Source organism: Fomitiporia mediterranea, assembly GCF_000271605.1.
Source record: "Fomitiporia mediterranea MF3/22 unplaced genomic scaffold FOMMEscaffold_8, whole genome shotgun sequence".
In the NCBI taxonomy this organism is placed as follows: Eukaryota; Fungi; Basidiomycota; class Agaricomycetes; order Hymenochaetales; family Hymenochaetaceae; genus Fomitiporia; species Fomitiporia mediterranea.
Genome location: NW_006760393.1, coordinates 3,010,985 through 3,037,017, shown reverse-complemented (window position 1 = coordinate 3,037,017; position 26,033 = coordinate 3,010,985). Strand labels below are relative to the sequence as shown.

At 46.4% G+C, this 26,033-nt stretch overlaps 9 protein-coding genes across 9 annotated transcripts; 6 read left to right on the top strand and 3 right to left on the bottom strand.

Moving 5' to 3' along the window:
- Positions 1-354: 354 nt before the first annotated feature.
- Positions 355-1,783, top strand: FOMMEDRAFT_111729 (glycosyltransferase family 17 protein; the record flags this gene model as incomplete). Its single annotated transcript, XM_007268916.1, has 4 exons — positions 355-788; positions 844-1,360; positions 1,425-1,459; positions 1,520-1,783. The coding sequence occupies 4 exons, from the start codon at positions 355-357 to the stop codon at positions 1,611-1,613; spliced, it is 1,080 nt and encodes a 359-aa protein (XP_007268978.1). The 3' UTR covers positions 1,614-1,783.
- A 763-nt stretch (positions 1,784-2,546) lies between these two features.
- On the bottom strand, positions 2,547-3,651 carry FOMMEDRAFT_126837 (Maf/Ham1). Its single transcript, XM_007268915.1, has 6 exons — positions 3,627-3,651; positions 3,452-3,556; positions 3,307-3,371; positions 3,134-3,239; positions 2,847-3,036; positions 2,547-2,779 (listed from the first exon to the last, which is right to left on the bottom strand). Exons 1-6 carry the CDS (start codon positions 3,643-3,645, stop codon positions 2,638-2,640), a joined length of 627 nt encoding a protein of 208 aa, XP_007268977.1. The 5' UTR covers positions 3,646-3,651; the 3' UTR covers positions 2,547-2,637.
- Positions 3,652-5,064: 1,413 nt separating this feature from the next.
- FOMMEDRAFT_142240 (uncharacterized protein) lies at positions 5,065-5,883 on the top strand. The gene is made up of 3 exons (XM_007268914.1): positions 5,065-5,390; positions 5,495-5,506; positions 5,571-5,883. The coding sequence occupies exons 1-3, from the start codon at positions 5,084-5,086 to the stop codon at positions 5,579-5,581; spliced, it is 330 nt and encodes a 109-aa protein (XP_007268976.1). The 5' UTR covers positions 5,065-5,083; the 3' UTR covers positions 5,582-5,883.
- A 305-nt stretch (positions 5,884-6,188) lies between these two features.
- FOMMEDRAFT_89899 (uncharacterized protein) lies at positions 6,189-6,955 on the top strand (the record flags this gene model as incomplete). The annotated part of the gene is made up of 5 exons (XM_007268913.1): positions 6,189-6,283; positions 6,358-6,364; positions 6,421-6,614; positions 6,667-6,736; positions 6,794-6,955. 5 exons carry the CDS (start codon positions 6,189-6,191, stop codon positions 6,953-6,955), a joined length of 528 nt encoding a protein of 175 aa, XP_007268975.1.
- A 471-nt stretch (positions 6,956-7,426) lies between these two features.
- On the bottom strand, positions 7,427-10,437 carry FOMMEDRAFT_148119 (TPR-like protein; the record flags this gene model as incomplete). Its single annotated transcript, XM_007268912.1, has 2 exons — positions 7,427-8,257; positions 8,335-10,437. 2 exons carry the CDS (start codon positions 10,435-10,437, stop codon positions 7,427-7,429), a joined length of 2,934 nt encoding a protein of 977 aa, XP_007268974.1.
- A 395-nt stretch (positions 10,438-10,832) lies between these two features.
- On the bottom strand, positions 10,833-15,815 carry FOMMEDRAFT_126825 (uncharacterized protein). Its single transcript, XM_007268911.1, has 11 exons — positions 15,339-15,815; positions 14,351-15,259; positions 14,062-14,287; positions 13,529-14,001; positions 13,350-13,481; positions 12,955-13,286; positions 12,547-12,904; positions 12,295-12,490; positions 11,847-12,241; positions 11,643-11,730; positions 10,833-11,567 (listed from the first exon to the last, which is right to left on the bottom strand). Exons 1-11 carry the CDS (start codon positions 15,462-15,464, stop codon positions 11,218-11,220), a joined length of 3,585 nt encoding a protein of 1,194 aa, XP_007268973.1. The 5' UTR covers positions 15,465-15,815; the 3' UTR covers positions 10,833-11,217.
- Positions 15,816-17,062: 1,247 nt separating this feature from the next.
- FOMMEDRAFT_169761 (ubiquitin) lies at positions 17,063-17,937 on the top strand. Its single transcript, XM_007268910.1, has 5 exons — positions 17,063-17,187; positions 17,266-17,283; positions 17,350-17,379; positions 17,469-17,551; positions 17,653-17,937. The coding sequence occupies exons 1-5, from the start codon at positions 17,170-17,172 to the stop codon at positions 17,741-17,743; spliced, it is 240 nt and encodes a 79-aa protein (XP_007268972.1). The 5' UTR covers positions 17,063-17,169; the 3' UTR covers positions 17,744-17,937.
- A 1,510-nt stretch (positions 17,938-19,447) lies between these two features.
- FOMMEDRAFT_90383 (uncharacterized protein) lies at positions 19,448-20,314 on the top strand (the record flags this gene model as incomplete). Its single annotated transcript, XM_007268909.1, has 2 exons — positions 19,448-20,009; positions 20,088-20,314. 2 exons carry the CDS (start codon positions 19,448-19,450, stop codon positions 20,312-20,314), a joined length of 789 nt encoding a protein of 262 aa, XP_007268971.1.
- A 499-nt stretch (positions 20,315-20,813) lies between these two features.
- FOMMEDRAFT_22059 (DNase I-like protein) lies at positions 20,814-25,671 on the top strand. The gene is made up of 22 exons (XM_007268908.1): positions 20,814-21,138; positions 21,197-21,378; positions 21,434-21,607; positions 21,663-21,846; positions 21,904-22,267; positions 22,323-22,439; positions 22,501-22,728; positions 22,839-22,949; positions 23,006-23,073; positions 23,133-23,186; positions 23,233-23,502; positions 23,552-23,600; positions 23,648-23,696; positions 23,748-23,779; positions 23,831-23,993; positions 24,055-24,218; positions 24,275-24,328; positions 24,383-24,568; positions 24,622-24,657; positions 24,725-24,821; positions 24,880-25,411; positions 25,474-25,671. Exons 1-21 carry the CDS (start codon positions 20,942-20,944, stop codon positions 24,978-24,980), a joined length of 2,880 nt encoding a protein of 959 aa, XP_007268970.1. The 5' UTR covers positions 20,814-20,941; the 3' UTR covers positions 24,981-25,411; positions 25,474-25,671.
- The last annotated feature ends 362 nt before the right edge of the window (positions 25,672-26,033 follow it).

Below are 26,033 nucleotides of genomic sequence, written 5' to 3'. Positions count from 1 at the left end.
GCATTTTACTAATTTTAAACTCTGAGTTTGAAGCAAAGTCTTGGCTTAGGTGGATCGTACCGCCTCATTAGCAAGGTATGAAAAGATAAGGGGACTTCAGGCACGATGTACTCTCAAGTGTGGCATTGATAATGATTTTTTTGTTTGAGGGAATGTCCAAAATTCGAGACACCTTTTTCTTGAAATACAAACAAGGTCTGATGTCGGGGTTTCAAGGTCGTTGACATCGGATCTGGACGAGACCCTATGGCCAAAGAATAGAATTGATGCTTATGTGATGCCATCTATGACCGCAAATGCAGTGAACGAGATGCCGTCTCGTTGTTGCCCTTGGCCTTTCCGCCTCTTCCCCCCATGCCACGGCGAAAGTTTCTCCTCATTCTATCCTTACTTCTCATTATTTCTTTCGGCTTACTATTGGCGGAGTTCAATTATCAGATCAGAAACGCCCTTTCCTATGCAACACGCCCCCTATGGGATCGTCCTGACGGACCGCACGATGTGTTGCCACATTTCTATGCCGATGGTATGAGCATGGATGACCACGCCTGCCAGCTGCATGGCTGGAACCACAGGCCTGAAGGTGAAGACGTACGGGTATTGGATGCTGTGCTTATGAGCAGCGAAGTCGACCTGCTCGAGATACGCCTGCACGAGCTTGACCGAATCGTCGACCGTTTCTTCATCGTCGAAAGCAACGCGACGTTCACTGGCCTGCCAAAGGAGATGTATTTCGCGAATAATCGGGAGCGGTTTGCAGCTTTTGAGCATAAGATCGAGTACCATTTGTAAGTCGTCCGTTCATTGTCTCTCGAAGAACTCGCCTAAAACATTGGTATATAGCCTTCCAGGTTATGAACTTCGAGACGGCCGGACTGCTTGGGACGTTGAAGCTCACACTCGGAACATCATGTCTCGACAACTTCGTGCCTATATCAGCTCTCTGCCATCATCCACGCAGACATTAGTGGTCATGTCTGACATTGACGAGATACCTTCTTGGCATACGCTAGCACTCCTAAAGGCCTGCGACTTCGGAAATCGGATCCATTTACTGCTTCGGAACTACCTCTATAGCTTCGAATGGTACATTGGCATGTCTTCTTGGCGTGCTTCCGTGCATCGTTTCGACGATAGCACATACTATCGGCATTCTATGTCCACGAACGTCGCGCTCGCCGACGCAGGCTGGCACTGCTCATTTTGTTTCCGTACAATACCAGAATACATCCTGAAAATGCGGGGATTCTCCCATTCAGACCGAATTGGAGGGAACGAGCGGCTTCTGGATGAGCGTCGGATACAAGAGGTGATCTGCAAAGGCGAAGATATTTTCGGTATGCTTCCGGAAGCATATAGCGTAAGCGATTCCCAAGTCCATACTTCTTTTTCTCCCACTCATTCATTGTTTTGTTTTCATACAGTATGCCGATCTGTTGAGCCAGATGTATCTACAACCGTGAGTGGTATTCTTCTCTTCTCATTCTCGATTTTCTCCAGACCTAACCAGAAACTTCAGATCTCGCTCGGCAGTACATATCCCGGATTATGTCATCCGAAACGCAGACCGTTTCCGTTATTTATTACCCGGAGGTTGTATGCGAGAGACCTAATACTAAATTTTCAAAATTTTACGACACGAGACGCTGCTATACCCAATTTCGTTTTATCACGCACACTACTTCCATCAATCCAGCCCTGCCTGCTGTAAATTGTAGCTTTCATCGACCTCCGAATCACTACGAGCTGCAACTACAGAAGTCTCCGGGCTGATTGGAGACTAGAGCCGGTGATAGTTATCCTCCTGTTTGTTGCTTCGGTTGGGGTTTCGGAGCATGGCCAATCTATAATCCGGGCAGTGAAGCGAAATTTGGGTGATCAATAGGTCTATCTGTCCACCCATACTTGCAGTCTCTGGCAATGCATTCAAGCATCTGGATGCCTGATTGAACCGAACTACCTGCGACTATCTGCAGGTGTTCTGTCTGTTGGAATTGATTGGGCGTTTCATACTTATCTAGCTTGCTTAATAATTGTATCTTTAGTCATATGTATTGTGATATGTTCACCATTTGAATATATACGACTATGATAATTTATCGAAAGTAACAGTTAAGGAGTTTGGTTTTGCTGGTGATGCATTGGTAAAGGGTACAGCAAGTTTTGCGTGTTACGAGTGAACACATACCAGTCCTAAATGGACTTATCTCATCCGCACATTCCCTGTATTTTGTGCCATAACTATTCTTATGTAAGCAGTCAACAAGAATTTGAGTGATCAGTATAAAAAAGACTTCCTACAATATTCTCCACTTCTTTACTCAGTGATCTGTGTGGCTGTGCAAGCTTGACTATGTACCGTTATTTTCTAAGCCTTCTGACTTTAGGAAACGTCTAAGTGTTTCATTATCATCCTGTCTGTCTATCCTAATTATTGAATCATTTGTAGCACTATAGCAAATTCATCATATTGACACATTGTAGCATCATATGTTACTTTGACTCGAGGCTCGAACGATCGAATGAGTTTAGTCATTTCCTCCAATCTACAGTGAGTTACAAATATTACTTCTATGTCTACATTTAATTTCTTCTTAAAACATCTTTTGCTAGTCTGGCACTGGGATAGGGGGCAACTTATGCCAACGTTGCCTCCGCGTGTGAATGTCCCTGAATGTCTGCCTCCAAGGGCAGATCTTTCAGGTACGCTCTCAACAGCGCGAGTGCACGGGATCGATGCGATATCTTGTTCTTCTCATCTGAGCGCATCTCCGCATACCTAAAACGTTATCGGTATTCGACCATCAAAAAATCGAACATACGAATGCGAAAAGACGAATACGTACGTTTTCCCTGTCCCTTCAGCTTCAAACGCACAATCCCATCCAAAATCCTGGGGCCCACGCGGTGAAACAATCTTGCCCTGTGTCTTCCCCTCAAAAAGTATAGGTTCCGTTCCAGGACCGGCGCTATATGCGAAAGTACATATTGCGTATGCATCGTTTGTTGGGAATCCTTCGAGGAGAGTACTCAAGCCTGCAGATCAAATCAAAATATAATATAGATAGATAAATGATTCGTGTTAGACAATTTATGATTTACCATAGGTTGAAATGACAAGCTAAGAACGCACCTCCTGGTCCGAGAGCTTTAAGAAAGTGTTTGATGTAAGGTCCAGGAAGGTCATTCATAGCTTTGAAACATAACGCCACATCCTCGGTGATACACGGACCACCCACCTTCCGAACGGTTCAAGAGAGATTAAGTCAGGCGCTGTTAGAGCACCATGTGGATGAAAGAAGTTACCAACTCCGCGGCTCGTCTACACTTCTCGCGAGCTACGTCTTGAGTTGTTCCCTGTAATTCAGGGACTAGCATAATAATTTCAATCACAAAACGAAGACCTATGAGACAGGCAGAATTTTGTGCTGGAGCTATGCATGCTGCTCACTGTTGAAGTCTTTCGACTCTAAATTGATTGGAGCGGAACCATCTGAAGTATCAGACAGGATTGCACGAACTTCTTTGAGTTTGTTCGCGTTTCCAGTGACGAAAACTTTTTTCAATGCATGGCGACGTCAGGACTTGGATTGTAGTCAATCCGTTCATTTGCGGAGCCGACTTGCCTAAAGTTCTGTTTGACATGTTCGCAAGATTGTCAGGAGTTACGGACTCAAGCGTGGAGAGGAGAGAATAGTGCTTTGGAATGGAACAATGCAGATGATTAAGACGATCAGCGTCTAAAAATGCCTTGCTTAGGTCACACGATCTGTGACAGGGAAACTGGTTTTACGTCACGTCACGTAACTAATCTGTTTGACCTTTTCTTTACCAGTTGCCTTCATGTTCCTCCATGATTCTTTTTCCCTTTCAATCTAACGATTATTCTACCGCTGGTAGCAGATCTCCTGTTGCGGCAATCAGAGCAATTACCTGTTCAATCTCGGTTTAAGCCTTGCGGCAGCATGGAAACCGAAGATCGTGAAGCCGGGCGTTTGGATTATCATGCGCATCTCAGGATTTCCTGCTTCTTAGACAATGACTGTGGGTACAGATCGAAGTTTATTCTTTATTAATGTTGAAGTCCGATCGGTTGGGTACAACATTCTCTTTTCTTGGAGTTCTCTTCATTTGGTAGTAATGCTGCCATTCCTCGACCTTTGAGAGATCTGAATGACTCACTGAGCAAACTCGATGCGACCTGTCCCTTGTGGATAGAATCGGTATTCACTGGCCAGAATACGTATCTGTTACGCAAATTCCTCAAGTAACTTTCACAACCTGTTCATATCGTTATGAAACGTAAGTTATGAGGTACCTCACATCTTGTCATGGTGTTGATACTGTGAGCTTCTCGTTCTGTCGCTAAGTAAGCTTCAGGTCCCCGAAATGTGTAGGTCCACCTAAGCTAGTCAGAAGTAGACACGATAGAACGTCCTTTGATGAATTTTAGAGTCATCTTAACTACGAAACGCTATTGAGAGCAGCACAGAGTGGACTCACGACCTCAATGCTTTTTATTACGTCTGGCACTGAAGCAACGACTATTATCGTACTCAAATAGGAAATTAACCTTCTCGCACGCACTTTACATGTGGTCTGGAATCTATGTGACTCATAGTAACTTAGTAAGGGCATGCGGAGACTCTATTTAACTAGGTTTATCAGAAGCACAGAAGACATGACAGGAAGGACCCTCGCTTATAATCGATTAAATGTTTTATAACATGGCATGTATGTTTCCATTATACGACGATTTCATCTTGTGAGGTATTAACGTAACTCACGTAAGGGGCTCGATCAGGATCGTCGATTCTACAGAAAGGACTCGCTTAGGTTTGATCCTTAATAAATGGGACAGAAAACGGTACTCATGTGCTGTATGACATTGATGCATTCTAGTGACATTCTGAGTGAGTGGGCCAATCATGGAGAGGCATTAGGGCTTGAAACACAGTTGTGTTGTGTATCCTTTTATCCAGAATTAGTTATTAATCACGTGGATGACGCGTCAATTAACGCGTCGCCAGCACGTGCTCTTGATTTTGCCACCTCTGACACCAACGACGACCACAAGACCACCATGTCGTCGGTGAAGGACGACTCAACGCGCCTCATCTACCCTCCAAACGTTGTGCATAACAGTGCTCTTAACTCTATCAAGTTCCTGTCCTCGTGCTTTGCGGGCGCGGTTGCCGGGATTTTGGGGTTGGAGAACTGGCTGGGTTTCGCCTTCTTTGCGGCTTCGACACTGCTTACCGCCGCTTGCATGTATGTCGTCAACTGCAAGGGACGGCCAGCAAAGTACATTCCCGGTGGCGTTAGGGAGTTAGCGAACCCTGGGCAGGATAACGTCTTCTCCTTCGTGTTAGTCTGGACTCTCTTCTATGGTACGTCGTGTTTGCTTCAGATGATCATGCACCCCTCTTTCATCGCGCCCTGGGGGCTTCTTTGGTCCGATATTATCGCTTGAAACTGACTTCCAATTTTACAGGAATTGTACATGGTAGCTATCTTCCCGCTTATCCCGATCACAACAAAATCAGCTGACGAAGTCATCTCTAATGAAGTATACGACTGAAGAGATGGGGTCCTCGGTTTCAATGTTCGTTTCGGCCGCAATAAACGCACGTTTTGCAGAACCTATTTAGCACTGCTGTCCCTGATTCTTGGCGCCAAAGATACGATCGAGCGGAATATCATCTGTATTTGGCAGCCCTGACATACATGTCTGAGCAAGGCAACATTCTTCTACTTGATCATCAAAGGCCCGCATTTTTCAATTTCGCTGTACTGAACGTTAGAAGTGAAACTTTCTTCCAACTTTGCCGCATAACTGTTCTTTCCTGCATCCGGGACCTGATCGTAATCGGTAGGTTTTGGGAACCGACTATTGGCTTTCTTCGTGAGCGATTGGCGCTTTCCATGTTCCGCTTCTTCCGCCCACGAGCTCGAATCCGAAAATATGAAGTTTTTAATATGCGGGAATGTTTGATGCCAAATTCGTCTCGTCCCGAAAGGACTGCCGCGTGGAAAGCCACATGGCTTTCATGTGGCAGTGGTGACCGAAGCCCAATACCGTTCTCGGCGGATGTATCCCGAAGTTGAGAGAAATACTTAAGAACGACCTATGAACGAAGTTGAAACACCCCACCAAGCCTGTCTTCCTATCTGACTTGTAACTCCTAATGGCGACCTCTACACAGTATGTTTTGCTCCAGTATGGGACCGATCCCTTCAATTACCAGTTCGAGGATTCAGACGAACAAACCGCGTTCACGACGTGAGTGGCCCTAGTATTTTCATCTACAGAAGTTAGATAATGGGTGTTTATTCACTTTCAATGGAACCTCTCAGGTCCAAAGTAAGGGACCTCCAATCTCATTGCCGTCGATCGGACAGTATCTGATGTTTTGAAAGGTCGTACAAGTGCCAAACGTTGTTGTGCAGTTGACTCGACATGATGATTGGGCTGCCCAACATACGCAAGTCATGGGTCCTCGGAGTGCATTCTTATATTTCGGACCTTTCAACTCGCCTGGTCAGGTAGCGTACGGGAACGGTGAACGAGTCGCCATGTCATATTATCTTCGGAAGAAGAAAGAAGGAAGCAAGTACGTGGAGTATTCCGTTCCGGACTCGCACCTCTCTCATCGATCGTTGCAGCTCGCGTTACTTTAATGCTCAGGGTGGGAAAGAGTTCAAATGGAAGTCTGTTTCTTCTGAGAGAATGGAGGTTTGTGTCACCCGTATCGCGACTTGTGTTCCCGAAAACCATTAATTCTCCTATCAGCTCTGTGATGCTCTCAATGTTTATGCCGTTTGGGAGAAGGCTCCGCCAAACTCTGAACACGACGCTCAAATCACGATATCATATACCTGCCTGAGCATTGTGACCGAGATCCTGACGACTCTTACGCTTAACCTTGCCGCGAAACGACTACAATTTTGGTAACGAAAGTGACGTGATTCACGTTGGATGCGCCGCCGCCACTATTACAAAGTATACCCTTCTGCCAACACGTTACGAATCCAATATCTATTCTTCTCTTTATCTCACCTATTCGCCTCAATTACGAGACCCTGTTCTCTACTTCTCGCCCGAGCTCCAGTTGAGCCGCGGACTCTGTGCAACAAAGTCTGCTGATGTCTCAATGTCTCTTGGTGCTATGAGTACAAATGACATTTATATGGCCATCCGCATCTACACGTGTTGAACCACCATGGGAAGTCATCCAATCCTCTCGACCTCCTAGCCCCCCATCTGGGAACCCTGGCGCCGTCTCACAGGGCCGGCACGGAATTCCACGCGCGGATCTCCTTTCTGACCTCAGTCCATAGTCCCTATGACCAAATTTTATCAGTCCCTCGAACCTTGCTCTCCCGCGTTCTTCGCAACGAGCACGCGATATCTTTCCACCCAACTCTATTGCTTCAACTCTTCAAGCAGCTCCACTAGCTTCGACCAATCTGGATCATCTTCGAATGCATCTCGCGTGCGTGCCATGAAGGTGCGGATAATACTCCGTGCCTGCATTTTCCACTTGCCAGGTCGAGTCATCACACCGTCTACTTCTGATGATTCTGTGTTTTCCTCCGTTCTTTTCCTCCCTTCCTCATCTTCGGCCCGGGGACCGAAATTGCGTAGGACGTCGACGATCTCCTCTACATCCCTGACTGCATCAAGCCATTTTGTCTTATCAGCCTCGCCGCCCTTTTCCATCATGGCTGCTGAGCTTAATCGATATGAATCCAGGTAATATTTGACTGCGTCCGACCAGCGCCCCTGTGACGCAACGAGGCGGGCATATGCCCGGTACATACGTTGCGAGGAGACTCGAGGAAGGATAACTCGCTCAAAAAGGTCAAGCACCCGAGGTCGGAGGCCCTCACCTTCATTCGGAGATCTACTTGCACCTATTGAGCCCGGGACCACAACTGTGGGTTCATCAAGGGTAACAGGTGTGTCGGATTCTACTTGCTCTGGGGCACGGATGACAGCGTCGACAAGTCGGTCAAGGACATCTTCGTCTACAGCATCAGCTCCAACTTTAGCTGCTCGCTCTTCTACAACACGCGCCTGCGCTCGAGCCGCTTCTGCGAATTCACCGACGTCCATCGCTACGATCATGTAATTCGTCCACATGCGCCAATTATCATAGCTATGCTTCAGACCGGTCTTGAGGGCGCGGAACGCGAGGAGTTTGTTCGCCAGGGGAATGGAATCATGTGGTTCCCACTCTTGTTTAATTGTAGACTGTGAAACATGATTTAACGCGGTCAATTTTTGCTCAAAGGAGTGCGAATTTCATCATAAAGCGTTGATTACTTTACCTCTTCTGCACGATCCTCACTTTCTTTGTCCGCTTTATCAACGGTGCCGGTAGTTGAACCCATCCGCAGATAAACGCTTGCAAGGTTGTTCCAACTCTCGCCATCCTCATCGTCAATCGAAACACAGCGCGAAAACGCGTCTCTTGCCTCCTCCCATCTCTCCTCACGGACGCACGCACAGCCTAAGATGAACCACGGGCGAGACAGTAGAGGATTAATTGCGGCGCCCTTTCGTAAGCACTCAATGGCCTTCGCAAACTCTCCATGTGAGAAGTAGTATCCGCCCAACGAGCGCATTGCACGGCCGGACTTCTCCCTTGAGACCTCCCAGGCGCGGCTGTAGTGTTCTACCGCGTTCTGAGGCTCTAGATCCCCTAGTAAACACCATAACTTTGCCTCACGCGCTACATCAAGGGCGGGCCGTCGCCGTTCATTGGTGGCTTTGCTGCGTTGTATGACTGTCTCTGACTCTTCCTTTCGTCCTTCCAGGAGGTCGCGTACAATCTCGATACCAGTAGCAGACTTTTCCAGAGTTTGCCAACACTTCACTGCTTCTTCCCACATCTCAAGTCTTTCGAAAATCTCGAGCGCAGAACGTACGACGCCAAGACTGAGGAACCGCATAGCCAATTCGCCTTCCAATTCCCATTTACTTGGCATTGGGAGGGAATGAATGTACAGCAGGCGTTCTGAAAGTGGCGAATCTGCGCTAGGCATCTGGTCCACAAGCGCTTGAAGCTGGAGCACGGAGCGCTCGACGGTACGCGTCCGCTCCGCTTCGAGACGGGATCGCAGGAGCAGTGCCATGGTATGGACAGACCAATTCCGCGGATGCGAAATTACTCGCGCGACGTACGGTTTCATTTGTTCTTGAGTCAACCCATGTGCGGGCGAAGTGTTTTTCACGTTGAGACATAATGACAAGAGGATACATTGGTCGAGGGGATGTAGAGGCGGTTGTGCAGATGGATCTAGGTGGCCAAGTCTCGAACCTGGTGCGCCGACGGAAGAAGACGTAAACACGGTTTGTTCAAGAAGCGTATCGTCGTTTAGTGCAAGAGTCTCTGGTAAAGCGACTGCAGCGAACTCGGACGCGTCCGTCTCTCCATTTTCCGAATTTACGGTAAGCCGCGTCTTCCCGCTAGCCCTACGCTCATCAATATCCAATTCGCCAGTATCATCCCGCTTCCTAAGATCGGCTCTGGATTTCTCTTCTTCATTGGACCTCGTACGGCTTTCCGCTAGCAATACAAGCTGACTGACCTCCGTCTGTTGGAATTTCGTCCTCTTACCCAACGCGCCCGTCAACTCATACTCCAATCCCGTATACCTCGCCGCTCTTACAAAACACTCCTTCGCATACTTCTCCTTCCCAACTATATTCGCCAAAAGCCCACATTCCAGTGCCAACCGCCCCGCGAGATCTCTCTCCGATGCAACATCCGAATAAAGTTGTTCCAGCGGGTCCGTCAAGCCCGGAGGAACAGGAACAGGCTCGTCTAGAATATGCTGATGTATGCGTGCTGCGCGAAGTCTCCACCACGCCCCCGACCGGCATACAGAGAAGGAATAGTCGAATAGTATCTGTGCAAGTCGGAAAAACCCAGTTGATTGCGCTAGATGATACGCTGGCTCCCCACCATATGCTAGTTCTCCTATAGCTTTCCTGTTTAACCGTTCTTCGTATCCAGGAGCGGATGAGTCTTTAGAATTGCCATCATTTGAAATGTTTGTCTGTATTGTCTTGTTGAACAGAATATCCGATGGTGTGATGTCTAGATCTGGCCCAGTCCAGTTGACTTGGATGAAAGAATGCAAGCATGCGATCCCGATTATGAGACGTAACAGTTCATTCTCTTCAACAGATAGCTCTTCCAAGTCGTGTAACTCGAACCAACTTTCAATCGAGTTATCCCAAAGTTCGGCTCCAGAGAGGCGGATTCTAAGCAAAGATCTCGCAGACCCCGAAGTCAGCACAGCTTTGAACTCCCCGTTTGTTGTCTGGTGAGCAAGCTTGTAGATAGAGGAGTCGGACTCTTTGATTGAACCATCCCATTGTCCGATTAGGAGAGCTTGTTCAACCTTCAATAGTGATGAAGACATGGAGTAGGGTAGAAAGTCAAGCAGTAGTAATCAGTATCACAATTTTCAAAATTTGGGCAGGGAGATCGACGTTCCCATATCTGGACATCAATTATCTTGCTGAAACAGAACTCATTCAGGAAATCAGTTACAGCATGTCACCAAAACATGCGTTAAAATGCATTTGAATTTATTATTAATACACACATATTAGGCATATTGTGTCATATATAAAGTCCTCAGATTTGATTATAAAACCTAAAATGTAAGTATATTGTATTGTTAGACGTTGCAAAAAAAGTGCTGTGGCATATCACTTCAACATCCGAAGAGAATAGATACCTCATTGTATACAAGTCGGGATAACCACGCAAAGTAAACAACTAATCACGATTCTTCCAAGTCCAAGTGGCAAGATGATGGAATGCATGTATATGTCATGGTAAATACACATTGCCAAAACAAAAAGGCGAAACAAATAAGAGGCAAGACAGCTGAAGAAATAAAGAATCAATCAATCAATCGCACGTAAAAGAAGTAAAAGAAGTGCAAAAATAATTCAAATAACATGAAACATTACAATTACGGAAAGTGAAATGAACTTAGGAAAAAGAAGAAACGTTTATTAAGGCAGCAACGTGTCCATGAATGAAAAGCTAGAAGAGGGGGTGGAGGGTGACGCGGATGAACACACGAGAATGACTACATAAAAACAAAAAGAACGTGCAAAGCATGGGATCCAGAAACGAAGCACAAACATGAAGAAGAAAGGAAAAGTAGTATGAATCTATACACTCAATTTTACCAAGCATGCAAAGCGCCAGATATCGAAGTGCCAGCAGGCTCCATAGCCATGAACGGCCCAGCAGACACCGCACTCCTCCCAATCGACCGCGCAACAGCCTTCCTCTTCTCCTCCCACGCACGTAACGACCGCAGCAACTGCACGATCTTATCCGTCCTCCCCTGTCTCACATCATTAATACTCACATTCCCCATGCGAATGTCATTATCAAGGAACAAGTCAAACAGCTTAAAGAGCCCGTCAAGTCGGTCGTCATTCGGCCCAGATGGGAACGCAGAATCGGGGACCGGCGGATCCGATGGCTTCCCTTTGATACCCTCCGCGAGTCGATAGAGAGCTAGACCACCTGGGAAAAGTAAGGAAAGGAAGAAGAGTGGTTAGAGTTCTGCTTCATACGGTCGCATAAACCGCGCGTCCTTACTATAGACCTGTCCACTGTTCTCTTGCACTTGGAGGTTCGGAGGTAGATAGCTATTTGCCCATCGTATCAAGTCTACCGGCGCACTTGGCTATAAATTTGGCAGCAACGGATACATAACCAACGTAGATCATTAAAGCATGAAAAGAAAGAGGAAAGAAATATTTAGATACGATGCAGGTTAGAAAGTAACTGGTAAGGGCCTACACCATCAACAGCCGGTACGCTTGTCCTCCGGGTTTCTCTGTTTGGTCGGGCCGGAGGTGGTGCACTAATGGTCGCTGCACCACTGCGTGGCGTAGGAACTTGCTCCTGAGGGTTCTCAGGAAGAGATTCAAGCGTATTGAAGAGGTCGTCACCAATACGTGGCGGCATGTCAACTGGACCACCATTCTCGTTACCATTAACAGTACCGTTTTGTGCTTGAGGCAGTCCCATGAGAATACGTGCATCCCTACTTGACAACTGATTCGGGTTTTCGCGCCGCAATGCCTTTTGCGTGGCGGCCCGCTGCGTTGGCGAAGGTGGCCGTGGGGCTGGGTTCATGGTCTGAGCAACAGAGAGCGGTATCGTGGGGATGTTACATGACGAGATGACAGGTTCTATTCAAAGCTAAATTCAGCCGAGTTTTTGACTCAAGAAGAAATGGTCTTACTGGTATAATCTCGTCCGATAGTCGCTTTCATCAAAGCCTTCATCCATTCACGGACAGTTATCGACTCGTCCGAGCTGAAGTAGTGAGTCCGCTCAGTCTCATGGATGAGGCGGAATCCATATTTTCCAGGATTAATGTTCTCATCGACAATAACCTTATAGCCGATGATATTAATATAACCTTTGATCTTCGTTTCCTGTAAAGACACGTCAGTACCTCATTCCACACGTACGTGTAACCTGAACAACGCACCGCTTTGCTGTTACTCCGTAAGTAATACAAATGAGGGCCCTTCAATACAAAGTATCGCAGTTTCCACGTATTGTAATGCTCGCCCTTCTTGCGCATCCATCCGTTATGATCTGGGGTTCCGATCTGCTCGAGCACGCTCTGCCCTGCCTTTAATGTCCCCGGAAGCCCAGGTACAGATGGTATGTCCGCAAGGGAGGAAGTAGTCCGCTTTCGCAGTACTCGTGGGTCTACATCATCGTCTTTACCAGACCCCGTCGTCAATTGAGACTTTCCACTAGCTTTGCGATTCCCACCGCCAAGGTAAAGCCTTGATAAGCTACGCGACTGCTTTTCGGTTAACAGGTCATCGTGTGCGTATCTGAAGCCACTTAAGATAACACATTACAGAAAAGGAGAGGAGCTGCTCACGATTGTACACGAGGTGCTGGTTTTCTGGACCGAGTTAATGACAAACTACCACCGAACAGGCTGAGTCGGTCCGAAGGTTTTGAAGTATCAACAGACCGTTTACGGCGTTGAGGGTACTTGACGCTTCCATCCTCCGTTGATCCGCGTTTCGTCGAAGGGCTGCCCGGAATACTTGTTGATAATGAGTTCGGCGTCGCAGGACCCATGTCACGTTGGTGCTCCTTCGAGTTACGGCTTCCGTTCTCCTTTTGTTCCGAGTTCGCTGAACCTGTTGAACGACCAAATATTCTACGGCGTTTGCTTCGCGATTCGAGAGCAAGCGGGGATTCCGTCTAAAAGGGACATGAAGCCAATGAATTTCAATGCATATGTGAGGACATGTGAAATGCACGTACATCACTCATTGCACTGCGTTCCTCTCTGAGGGACTCTTCCGCAATGGATTTCGGCGAGAACTTCGCCATCTTCGATTTCGAGTTTAGTGCTGGGTCACTCGGATACAGATTAAGATGTGCGGGTCGGTTCTTCTGAAAAGGTTTCATTAAACGAGATAGTCAGTCAAAATAGAACATACCCCTTTCGGTAGCTCGAGGCGCTCCCCAGATCCAGTAGGCATGCTAATGCCCAGTCCCATTGTCGAACTACTCACAGTTGAATTGTTCACTGTCGACGACTCGGGCTCCTGGTCCGTCTCACTAACACGCAACGATGAACCTGGGTCAGAGTCTCGGCGCATCGTGCCGAAAGCCGGAGTGCCAGCAAGATCACCAGTATGCGGCGGACTCTCAGGACTAAGCATGGCTCCGAATCCCAAAGGACTTCGAGTTGAGTGGTGAGTGGAGCCTGGCAAAGAAACACTTTGCGATGCACTACGGCTATGAATAAGAGAATCTGACGGAGGAGGCTGCAACGGTTCCGGAGGTGGTGGCCGGAGCGCCGCAATCTCCTTCGCGATACGTGTGCGCTTGCCAAACGCGTGAATTTCTAGCTCAGTCTTAAGTACATTGGCGTCGATTTCGAGTAACACATCACCCGAAATCTCGTGCTCTACCATTAAGTATAATGTTAAAAAGTGCAATATCGCGGAATAAAACAAATACGACTTACCGACAAACTTGTCGGTCACACTATCATCAAAGCCCTTGCTCTTCGCCCACTCAACAACATCATCCACAGTCCATTCAGATGGCGGTGACGTCTGATACTTCGGTGCCTGACTGGCAGCTGAACCCTTCTGAGACGACGGTGGCGATGGTAAGGGCCCTTGAGGTGGCATGCCTTTTGGCTGACTGATTATCCGTGAAGCAGGGCGAGGGGATCCCCTGGTTGTTGGCTGTGCAATATGAAAGAGCAAAGGTGAGCAGTGTCATGATTAACGTATAAGGATTACGCGTACTTGGTTAATTTTGGCACCGTTCTCCAGATGGGGTTCCTTAGTGGCGAGACCACGAGAAGGTGACCCGCTTGCTGATCGATTCTCAGTTGGGAATGAGACCTGTCGAGCAGTCTCCGGTGGATGTCCTTCTAAGTCGTCTCCGTTCTCAGGGGTGCTGATAGAGCTCGGTTTCTGCTTTGGTGAAGGTGAATGCTTTGGTGAATGACTAACGGCTCTAGGCGTTACGGGATGATCATTTGGTTGTTGCCTCGCGGAGACTGCGTCATCCTCTTCCTCCTCTGAGATGTGCTCATGCTCACGGCGCGGGAAAAGCATGCCAGCCGCAGGACCATGCTCAAGCTCCTCGTCTCCCTCGTCCTCACTCTCGTCACTCATCTCAAACGCAATGGGTGGCTCCGAAGTCTGCTCCGTGAGGACCGGTGCATGCAGCTGCAGTTCTGCCTCGTAGACTTCCTGTTCTCGCTTTAGGAGCTCCTGTTGCTGCCGTGCTTTCTCCGCAAGGTTACTGCGTGCACCCTTATGCCAGGATTCGCCTCCCAACCCATCCGCATTTGAATTGGCATCCGTGTCAGTATCATGGTCGGTATCGGTGTGAGTGCTCGCGAAACTAAAGCTGCCGTTTCCGTCCCGGTCATTGCGCCCGAGCTGTTCAATGGCTTCCTGGACATCCGTCAGCGTTGCTCTCATTACCCCTTGACCCTCATCCTTCTTGTTGGCTTCAGGGGTAGCAGCAGAAGCATCCTCTGGTTCTTCATTAAGTGTCTGCAACGATGCAGTGGTGGCAGCGGCTGCAGAGGCTGCTGCATCGTGTCCGTTCGCCTGTGGCGCTGCGGGATTCTGTACGACGGAAGGATCTGAAGTAGTGTAACTCTGAGGAAATAGTCCAACTTTTCCAAATAAATTTCTGCCCTGGAGAAACCGTAGATAATTGTGTGAGAAGATTGATTTAAGACGGGACATTGGGAGTAGGGTATAGAGAACTACATACCTGCCACCAACCATCGCCGTACATGTCATCCTTCTCGATCACCTCGATGCGGTCGCCCGCACTGAAGGAAATCTCATCCTCGTGCTCCGGAACAAAATCATGCAGGGCATAGACGTATTCCGGCATCGTGACCGCCTAGATTAGGGTGGACTGCGATTGAAGCGTGTCCAAGATGAGGTGTGCGTCAAGTCTAGTTAAGAGAGAATACCAAGAAATCCTAAGAAATGAAATCTGGTCGGCGATGATGGATGGATGTCGCTGGCCGTCGTCACCGCTGAGGTGGGCGACGGTCGAAGAGAGGAAGAGAGGAAGAGAGGGATGAGAACCTGAGAGCAAGCTATCGCGTGGAACGTGTGCCTTGGCTAATTGTAGGAAACAGGCGTGACTGTGAGACGATCCGCGTGTCAGTCCACCCGAGACCTGCTCGGCTACCCTTCCTTCGCTAATTGCAGAACAATAACCAAGCAAGTGAATCGCTTCAAAGGCGATGAGGTTGAAGATGGAAGCAAAGAACAGAGAGAGACAGAACTGTGCCGAGGGCGTCCGATACCGTGGCGGTCAGACCTCTCGTCCGACGCCGTAAGTAAGCAAGTATTTGGTATAGGGTGGCGTGCGATCTCCTCGTCCAAACTTGGCTCATGCCTATGACTTTGCCATCCGGTGCAACTTCGCTCTTTTGCCCACTTCAATCACTTCAATCAATCAGGAAAAGTGTCGATGCATCCCGCAGATCTCCCTAAAGTACAGCAGATGGTGAGAACTTTTTCTCAAGCTATAGTCAGATATGTCTAAATTCTAAACAATGTCTCCGTACGGCTTAAATATTAGAGCCCAATACTCCTTTCTGAATGGACACTTGGACATTAGTGAAGTTTGCTTCCGTCATGTGTCGTGCAGTCAACAACGTGGAAGCAAATTTCAGATTTGCTAATCGACTTTCCCTAGTCATTGTCAATGGCACAGGCTCATAATAAGGTGCAGTATGTTCTCCTAAATGCTTAACATGAAGTATCAGAGGAGCAGCCAGACGCAACACATAATAACAGAAGCATATGCCATGCACCGCCTTCACTACTAGGGTATAGGTTAAATTGAGTTGGCACGTATACATTAGTAACGGCGTACGACAGACATGAGAAGTTTTCAAGTATCTAACTACACGAACCACTGAATATAATACACCTGTCAACAAAGATAACAACTAAAACCTTCAAGGGAGAAGCGATTAAAGCTGCCATCTTTGAGGTACATTGCCACCTTGACTGCAAAATTAAGTAATATCCCTTTATTACTTTCGAAGTCTAGTACTCTGTGGGCCAAAATCAATTGCTAGCTTCAAGTAGCCAAGCCCGGGAATGTTCTTCGATTTAAGTGAAATATTGCGACAGAATCGTGTTAGATCTACTAGTACTGATTCTACTACTGACGCTCGAATGCGTCAGCTGTTGTTTAAATCTGTGTTATTATCTTCACAAGGGACGCAATACGTCAAGATATGTTACCGTATCAGTACTGTGAAAAAGTTGTAATAGAATCAACGCAAGGCTTGAACAAAGCAAGAGTAAATACAGTGAAAACTAGTAAAAGCGCAAGGACGTCAAAGGTGTAATAATTAATTAGCAAGGTACCCAAATATAGCGAATTACGTTATCGAGTTTATCACTCGTCAATCGCCGGGATCCCTTTGTGGACCCCATAGATTCTTACTTAGCCTGAACCTCGGCGTCCACTCATCTCTTTCTGCAACCACTCACACGATATCAACTCACGCTCTTTCACGCTCGTCTATACGAACAGTTATTTCCTTTCGTCTCAAGATAAATTACTTACCATGAGGATCAAGGTTAAGGTGAGTACTTCGACAACAAATAACTGACGCGTTTCGTCTTGGTGGACGTGCTAATTCGTGGACTACTTGTCTATGCAGACTCTGACAGGGCGAGAGGTGCGTAATACAGCTCGACTGGGATAGGATGACTCACTGATTTCGACATTGTCTTGACCTGTCCAGATCGAGCTCGACATCGACGAAGAAGACCAGGTATATGCATAATGCTCGGCGTTGTTGAGACAAAGGCTAACGTTTCTTATTCCCGTCCTTACTCATAAACGACTCGGCTCACGTTGTAGGTTAGCCGCATAAAGGAGAAAGTTGAAGAACAGTCTGGTGTACCGCCGCAACAACAACGTCTTATCCATGGTGGTCGACAAATGTGCGCCTTTGTTCCCTCTCTTCTCCAACTTCTAGTTCCTAACGTTCACACCTTTCACGCATCTACTCATCTGCATATGTATATGCGGTATTTGTATATAGGCAAGATGAGAAGACCGCATCAGAAGTAGGAGTTAAGCCAGGAGACGTCCTTCACCTCGTCCTTGCGCTGCGTGGCGGTGCTAAATGCTGACTCGCATCCATCACAACCCGCCTTTGTTGACTAACTTGACTTGTCACTTGTTGCTGCTTGGCATGGGAGAAGGATGCACATCTGTATTAGGAGTATTAGAGGGTATCGAGTCACTATTATCACATGTGCCGAATTACAAGTGAAGTGTATCCATATTGTGTCACTGACATTGAATGTGTATGATTGTTGTCTCCATTGGCTGTGGCCATTCCTTCTCAGGCTGCGGTCTAAGGTAAGCACATATCACAAGACCACTCTATTCTCAAGGTCAATCTCCGGGAGATGTTCGGAAGAAGAGCGTCAGGTTGTATAGGTGAGTGTGGTGAATCCAGGTTCTTTATTCCATTCATTAAACCATTAAATTTAGTTTCTCCTTTAGTCTATGCTAAAACTCATCGGGAAGCTAGTCGGTTTGTCCTCGTCTGTAATTGATACTACAGGGATCGATTGGAAGTGTTAGCATGGACTGCAGGAAGCAACAGCTACACAGAGCTACCTATGAATTAAAAGAAAAGAAATGCATGGCGGATTTTATTCCGGAACAGCACATCCAGGTGTAGTTCAAGCTTCCCTTGGACGGACAGTCGGACAGTCGGAGAATTTAAGAAACTTCAAAATACCAAGAGAGATACCAGAAGTACGTTCAATTTAGAACTGCTGTCAAAGTCCCAGGAGGCGGCTTTGTTTCTTCCGCTTAAACTGAGTCTACTGCATAAAGTTGGTTAATTAATTGTGTGTACGAAGATGATGACAGAGACGAAGATATTACTCTTTATTACTGAAGCCTCAGGTTCAAAAGAACTTTTATATCTCTCTGTTGATGCTTGTTGACGTGTCGCGACGCGTTTCTTTTCATCTCCTCCCACGGCATCCACGTTCCTTGCATGGTGTACACGTCATGATCAAAATGGTGGCCTGCCGTACTATACCATGCATGATCCCTCTTTGCCAATTTTTTATTCCTCCAAAACCACTTAATATTTTGATCTGAAAATTTGCATATATGTATATCAGAGCATAATAAAGCACAATATCTTTTCAAAATAATTTTTACGATTTTTTATGAGCTGTAGAGGGATGCGATCCCTCTTTGCCAACTTTGTCACATTCTGTCACAGAAATTTGGCTCTGGCAAGACGCAGTACAAGCTCTGGGAATCTGTCACTTTTGTCACTCTCAAAACAATCTTTACCTAATTTTAATTTACAACCACTATTAAATCTCTCAAGAAAAATACTATAAGTACTTGTGTATAAATCATATACATTTGTAGTAATATCAACTTATTAACTTGATTATAAAAATTAAAACTGCTAATTATAAGGTTTGCAACTAGTGGAAATAGCAGTATTTACAGGTTTTTAATTCCTCTATCAAATTTTTTGTAGAAAAAAAGAGATATTGTGTTTTAAGTAGTAAAAACACACCCCCATGAATTTTTGTAGAGTATTAGGTGTTGTGTTTTGTGTGTAAATGCAAATTGGCAAAGAGGGATCGTTGGCAAAGAGGGATCATGGTATAGTAATGTTGGTGGCAGGGCGGTATGCGTCTTTTTACGATGTGTTATCCTCTATCTTGGTTCCGTAAACCTTTCCGAGAGCTAGTAAACACGCTTCAATCTGTCATTGTACTTGTCCTTTGCCTGACTTTCCAGCGCCGATGGAAAGGAGATTAGATGACGCTGATTCAGTCGATACAACGCATATGTCCTCGTGTCCTTCTGGTTTAACTCTGAGCGAAGCATGTCTTTCATCTTCCAATGACACTGACAGCGATTCGGATTATGACTCCCTATTCGATGGCAATGGTGATTTCGATGAGCCTCCGAGTAGTCGTTCCACTACGGATATCGAAGATGTGGTCCAAAAGCACCATCCAGCATCGCGATCTGCACCTCCTATACCTGGCTTGTACCTCGATCCGACAGTATTGATACCATCTGATATCGCGAACCGATTGTGGACGGCATGCATGGGAATGTACTTCAAAGATGGAACCGTCAATCAAATCATGCTCTTTGAACGAGCTAGATCTGCGAAACTGGAGGGCGAGCCAATCAACCGCTTACCTCCCATTCTGCTGGAGCTTCTTGATACGCTGGAAAAGCTGTTGAAAGATGTCGTTCCTCCGGATGTTCACGCGCTTCTTTTCCCGTCAACCGATGAAAGTGGTCAAGCTCGACAAGTGATTCTGAATCACTACAGACCCGGCGAAGGGATCACTCCTCATGTTGACTTGCTAAAGCGTTATGGAGATGGGATTATCGGTGTCAGCCTTCATAGTGGGACCGTTATGGATTTCGCGAAAGCCTCCGATCAAGACTCGGGCTGTTCTCCTGCGTCAGAACCGTTTGAGATACCTCCGGAATCCCATGCCGTATATCTACCAGAGCGGAGCGTTATTGTCTTGACGGAAGAAGCAAGGTACACCTGGACACACGGGATTTCGAAACGCGTTGAGGACGAAGTCGAGAGTCTTGATGGGTGTTTGTCGGAGAGCCTACCTCGGGGTGAACGACTTAGTATCACTTATCGATGGCTACTTCCTGGAGCAGACGTTGTCGGTGCATAGTGCAAACCATCGCTTTTGCGCTTTCCTTTCCTTAACATCGGCAATGTGGACAATTTTGGTTTTAGTGCACTATTAGCAGTCTTATCCAATAATCTTGCATTGCTTAGACTGTGTAGAGATAGATATGACCAACTTCTGATGGTTTCTAGGGTTGTAATAATAAACTTGGACATTATGCAATGGAGATGGATATCCCAAATTATCAATGCATTCTAAACGCAGCAAACATATTAAATTAAAATATGAGACACAATCACTCTTTACATCACAAGCTAAATCTTATTCCGAAGCAGGCTTCCGATTGGATAATAAGAATACGTTTACAATAATGTTTGCTATACTTATGATGAATTGTCTTGATTGAAACCTTTAAATTTAACGGGAGCTAATGTTATACTTTCTAAAAATGGAAAGTGGTTCGTGGATCTCGAACCTTAACGCCGAACGGAGACTCCACTTCAGATCAGCTATTTAGCCTGCCATGTTGACTTCTCCTGAGCAACTACCTCTGACGACTACTTTGCTCGTCTTAACCACCTTCCAGTGTCGTACTCCGAAGTTTAGAACCAAAAAGGCTTAATCCTCGTCCATCAAGTCAGACTTAACCAAACTTGCGCATTTGCCAGAATGGATCAGGACCCAGGAGACTTACGAATAGAAGACATTCTGAACCAACTTCTTGGGCCATCTGAGGCGGTTAAATCAACCCTGACGGCACAATTGTCTCCGGTACAGGATAAAGACGCTCCGAGCACGCGTTCTAATAACGACAGCTATATATTGGCGGTTGTTTCAAGCTCTGAGAATGTTGAGGAAGAAGGCAGGTACTCGTGTTGAGCTACGTTTAGTGAAAATACAGTCTGATACCTACGAATTCTATAGTGTCTTTATCTTCAGGCCTGTGGTTATAAGGAAAGAACCGGAGTCGGACAATGAACTGGATTACCAGCTGCTTGCGACGCTCCCACTGACGAATGCTTTGTCAATTTCTGTGGCGCAGTCAAGAGCGCGGTCTGGTACAATAGACCTTCGCCCTGGAAAATATGCTCCTGCATCAGGTCCATGTACATAGTCTCTTTGTTTGACTATTTCCGAATTGAATAAACTCGTTACCTTTAGCCTTTGTATTAACTCTTAACTTTGCCGGTCAAAAATACGTGTTCTTTGCGGAGTCTTCCGAAGAGCTTGGCTCCTTCGTCTCCGAATGCAGGAGACTCATCAAAGTTGCGGATTCTGCTCCACATATAGACTTTAGATGGCTCAACAAGTACCATGCACGGCGAAGACTTCGAGGTGTGACTACTCATGATCAACAATGCGCTTGTCAAACTGATATCCCACTGTGTAGTGCCTGCTCTGTTTCCGCGACCGGATTTACGAAAACTCGTTGAACCTGCTCATGCAGGTCTTTCAGAAGCTTGGGCCGGCCAACCTGGAGATGAAGATGCGGATATTGAGCACATTCGTAATGAGTGGTTGCGAAGAAAGCTCGATGAAGATAAGAGCGTCTTTACTGGAGAACGCAATATTCGGTAGGGCACACATATCACTACTACTGCGAATATAAACTGATAGACTGAATGTGTCAGCATCCGGTTGGGAACCTTTAACGTCAACGGGAAGACTCCTTCGCAGGACCTCTCACCCTGGATTCGCCCACAACATAACAAACCATCCGAACAACCATCCCTTCCAGCTCTCAAGTCCATTTCACCGATTTCTTTATCGTCATTCACGTCTTCCGATTACCTGTCTGCTAAGCCCACCAATTCAGGGATGAACGATGCCACGGCTTCTCCTCAGGATAGCGATCCAGATATACTTTTTCTAGGTTTTCAGGAATTAGACCTATCAACGGAAGCACTTTTGTACAGCTACTCGACAACGCGTGAAGAAATGTGGCTTGAGGCCATCTTCGCAGCTCTTGGCGAAGTTCGGGATCAGTATATGAAGGTCTATTCATTCGTTCAAACTTTTCTCCATTTGTAGACTTATTTCGGCTTTACAGTTGATCTCGAAGCAACTGGTCGGCATGCTCGTCACTTGCCTTGTCAAAAAGGAACTCGTGAAAGATATAACAGACATGAGAACGAGCTCCGTAGGAACGGGAATAATGGGTGTACTGGTAAACATTATATTTGTAGTTCGTTTCTTTACGCGTCCATACACTGAAATCCTTGTCTTAGGGAAACAAGGGAGCCGTCGCATTGCGTCTAACACTCGGTTCTACGGTAATCACGGTTGTAAATGCTCACCTCGCGGCATTCGACGAAAACATTGATCGGAGAAACTCTGATTTCCGTGACCTTACGCAACGCCTCTCGTTTATATCGTATCCGGAGCAGTCGTCCTCTGAAGAGGCCGGAGAATCAAATTCTGAGTCAATATTCCAAAGTGATATTCTTTTCTGGATGGTAATTGCCCTTTCCATATCTTATATCGATGTATTTGTTGATTCCCAGTCTACAGGGAGGTATGCATGTCGTTTCTGCCAATATGCGATCAAAAGTTAGCTCTTATCATGTCAGACTTGAATTATCGCATCGACCTTTCGGATACTGAAGTTCGAGAACTCATCTCTGGGGGCCCATTAACGCGTAACTATGATATCCGGGATCTACTAAGCCATGACCAGGTATTCTTCTGGTTCGAGTCCCTTTGATGCAATGATTCTCACTCCAAACGCCATAGCTGACAAAAGCTCGACTCGGTGGCAAATCATTCGAGAACTTCAGAGAAGGAGAAATAAGGCACCGCCCGTGAGGAAATCCGTTCGTTTCGTTATCGACGAAAATAGATTATTAATTTTGTTACTTAGGAGCTACCGATTCAGTGCCGGTGTTGCAACAGATCCGAATGGATACGATATGAAGTAAGAAAAAATCATATCCACCGGAACTCGCTTACCTATTTCGCAGACGGCGCCCAGCTTGGACAGACAGGATACTTTATCAAGTTGCTCCTCATGTTTCTTTGACCCAGACAAATTATGACGCCCACCCTGAGCTGACAATGAGCGACCACAAACCAGTATCTGCGGAATTCGTCATAACTGTTCAAGAAGCGGATGAAACAGTGTATTATGAGCGGATGCAAGAGCTGCTTGCGAAAGTTGGTGACTTAACAGAATCGGACGAAACACCGAAAATGAAAATCCAGCTGTCAGAAGTCCAATTCTGGGAGGTTCGGTACGTCCCCTCCCTACTAATTCGCAATTTCGTGTTTACCTTTGCTTAGACATAAGCGAAAGACGAGTCAACACCTGACGCTGCAAAACTCGGGGAAGGTTGCTATATCCGAATCATTCTCTGTGTTCAAACTGACTGTGTATAGATTCCTTGTGCATTTCGCTTTGTGTCATTGAGCGATGGCGAACCAGCCTGTGGGTTCTTTGATCATCTTCCACATTTGATAAATCTTACTTTCATGCTAGTCGTCCCATGGCTTTCAGCGGAACCTCAGATGGTGAGCTCTTGAACAATAAGCGCAAATTCTAAGAACTTAAAATACGTGTAGGGCATAATTCTCCCATATGAAGAGCTTTCGATCAAGTTGACTGCTTATGTCGACGAGAACTCTGCTTCTGCATTAAATGTTGGCAATGCACAACTACAACATACATTGATTCTCCATACGTTCCGGGGCAAAGACCATTTCATTGTTGTCACTGGAGAATACAGTGAGTTTCACGCGATCCACCACCTCTATTTCTATTTTATGTCACTAAAACTGGATTCTAGGACCCACTTGTTTTGCGAATGAACTCGAGACATTGGTTCGCCTTCCAGGACCTATTCGAGAAACTCGCAAAGAGAAAGAGCCACTTGCCGAAAAGCAAAAAGCAAACGCCCCGCGAGAAATTATGAGATTGATAAATTGGCTAATGACAAATGCCACTAATATTGTATGTGAAGATCATGACTCTAGCTACTTCTTTTTGTGATGAATTATTTGGCTTAGCCTGACCTCTTCACTTCACACGGAGATGCTCAGCTAGAAGAGACTATCCAAGAGGTAAGACTCTGTCTGGTGCGGTCGTCCCGATAACTAAGATCTTGCTTGATCTAGTCGTTAGATACGGGCGAAGAGTTCAACTTCGACTCTAAGGACATGTCTGAAGCTGAAAGGCGTAAATTGGCACTATCATTCGCGGATGTTCTTTTCGATTTCTTCCAGTTATTGCCGTCTCCTCTCATCCCGGCCAGTGTTCAAGATCGCTGTACTCAAGCAACAGATCGAGATGAAGCATTCGAAGTATGGGTTCATGGTTCTGCTTTGTGCGGCGCTGCCTCTAAGAGCTTCTTTAGGTCATGTCATCGGAGCTCCCTGGCACTTCTGTTAACGTAAGTTTCAATCTGCCATACTATTTCTTCTACTGAGAGATTTATGCCTTTCGTTCTGTACAATAAGGTCTGGATCTCTTTGACCGCCTTTCTGCACTATCTTGCACAACAAATTATCCCTGGCGAAGAGAATTCTGGCGGTGGCACAAAGGCATCGCTTCTTGGTATGAAGTTTCTGTATAGTCCTATTTAACAATGGGTCTGACGTTGCGGTCGATTTAGCTTGTATTTTCGCTCCTGTTCTCCTTCGAGATGAACCAGACGCAGCGAAACGGGTTTCACCACTTGCTAAAAGACGCTTCTTGTTGCACTTTATTCAATAATGCATCTTACAGGTATTAATATATGTACATGTTTGTATGGTCGATATATGTAATGGGGATTAGGCCTAGTTGTCCGCTTAACTTGCAAGGACTACCAACAGAAGAAAGATGAGTTTTCAACAACCACATCAACCGCGTTTTCTTCGTTTTCTCTTCCGATCACCTTCGTCTTTTCCATTCTGCTCTTGCACGGGCTCCTCTAAACTAGACGTGCCTTGGGCATTTGCGATAGCGGCTTTCCTGATCTTCTCCGGTACCTTTTCCCAATACATTTCCTCTCGTTTTCCTTGGATGAGCTCAACTTCAATCAACGAACCCTTTGTGGCAAGTGTACCAATATTGTCTAACGGATTCGATTGCACAATCTTATGCTCTGAGAAGTACGAAACTAGCGTCCGCACATGCTGAGGACCTGATAGCCGGAGGTAGCACTGCAAAAAAGTCTTCAAGTCAGCTAAGACATCATACAGAGATATATGAAGTGAGAACAGACGCTGTCAAGTCCTTTAGTATAGTCGACATAGTCTATACGAGAAGAGTCCTTCTCGAATGCAGACGCGAAAAGAGTACGGAGCGTCGTCTTGTTCGTCTCAGGGTGGACGTTCTTGACGAACACCAGGCAACCCACTGGAAACCAAGCGGGAACTTCATCCTCAAGCATAGATCTATTCTGTTTGCTATCAGCTGAAACCGACTCGCCTTCCACAATCTTAGGACGATGACCCGAACGCACGCTGGCCTGTGGAGATTTACTCGTCGAAGGTCCCGGTACATTCGAGGTCAAAGTCTTCTCCAGTAAACGGCGTTGTAGGCTTAGGTATTCTTCCTTGAGTTCATTCCATCTCTGCTTTGACATACATCGAAAGCCCAATTCGGAAGCTTCCTGAATAGCTTTGGTCGATTCGCCTCCTGCATGATCATCAGGCCTGTCGTCGAGGTTCCAAGGCCAGCGTTGAAGAAGGTAATCAACATCCTTCGCGTGCGAGAGGATGATGAATGCAAAGCCCTTTCCAATAGTCGGTGGAGGAGCATCTGGTCTGTCTTTCTGATGAG

Excerpts from the sequence above, each read along its gene's own strand:
- FOMMEDRAFT_126837 (XM_007268915.1), bottom strand. Across the intron at positions 3,240-3,306 it reads GTAGACGAGCCGCGGAGTTG|GTGGGTGGTCCGTGTATCAC; the intron begins GTAACTTCTTTC and ends ACCGTTCGGAAG. Across the intron at positions 2,780-2,846 it reads GCTGAAGGGACAGGGAAAAC|GTATGCGGAGATGCGCTCAG; the intron begins GTACGTATTCGT and ends ATAACGTTTTAG.
- FOMMEDRAFT_142240 (XM_007268914.1), top strand. The coding sequence starts at position 5,084 with ATGTCGTCGGTGAAGGACGACTCAACGCGCCTCATCTACCCTCCAAAC.
- FOMMEDRAFT_126825 (XM_007268911.1), bottom strand. The coding sequence starts at position 15,464 with ATGCCGGAATACGTCTATGCCCTGCATGATTTTGTTCCGGAGCACGAG. Across the intron at positions 14,002-14,061 it reads TGTGACCGACAAGTTTGTCG|AGCACGAGATTTCGGGTGAT; the intron begins GTAAGTCGTATT and ends ACTTAATGGTAG. Across the intron at positions 11,731-11,846 it reads GCGTACCGGCTGTTGATGGT|CCAAGTGCGCCGGTAGACTT; the intron begins GTAGGCCCTTAC and ends CCAAATTTATAG.
- FOMMEDRAFT_169761 (XM_007268910.1), top strand. Across the intron at positions 17,380-17,468 it reads ACATCGACGAAGAAGACCAG|GTTAGCCGCATAAAGGAGAA; the intron begins GTATATGCATAA and ends CTCACGTTGTAG. Across the intron at positions 17,552-17,652 it reads ATCCATGGTGGTCGACAAAT|GCAAGATGAGAAGACCGCAT; the intron begins GTGCGCCTTTGT and ends ATTTGTATATAG.
- FOMMEDRAFT_22059 (XM_007268908.1), top strand. The coding sequence starts at position 20,942 with ATGGATCAGGACCCAGGAGACTTACGAATAGAAGACATTCTGAACCAA. Across the intron at positions 24,219-24,274 it reads TGACAAATGCCACTAATATT|CCTGACCTCTTCACTTCACA; the intron begins GTATGTGAAGAT and ends TATTTGGCTTAG. Across the intron at positions 24,658-24,724 it reads TCCCTGGCACTTCTGTTAAC|GTCTGGATCTCTTTGACCGC; the intron begins GTAAGTTTCAAT and ends CTGTACAATAAG.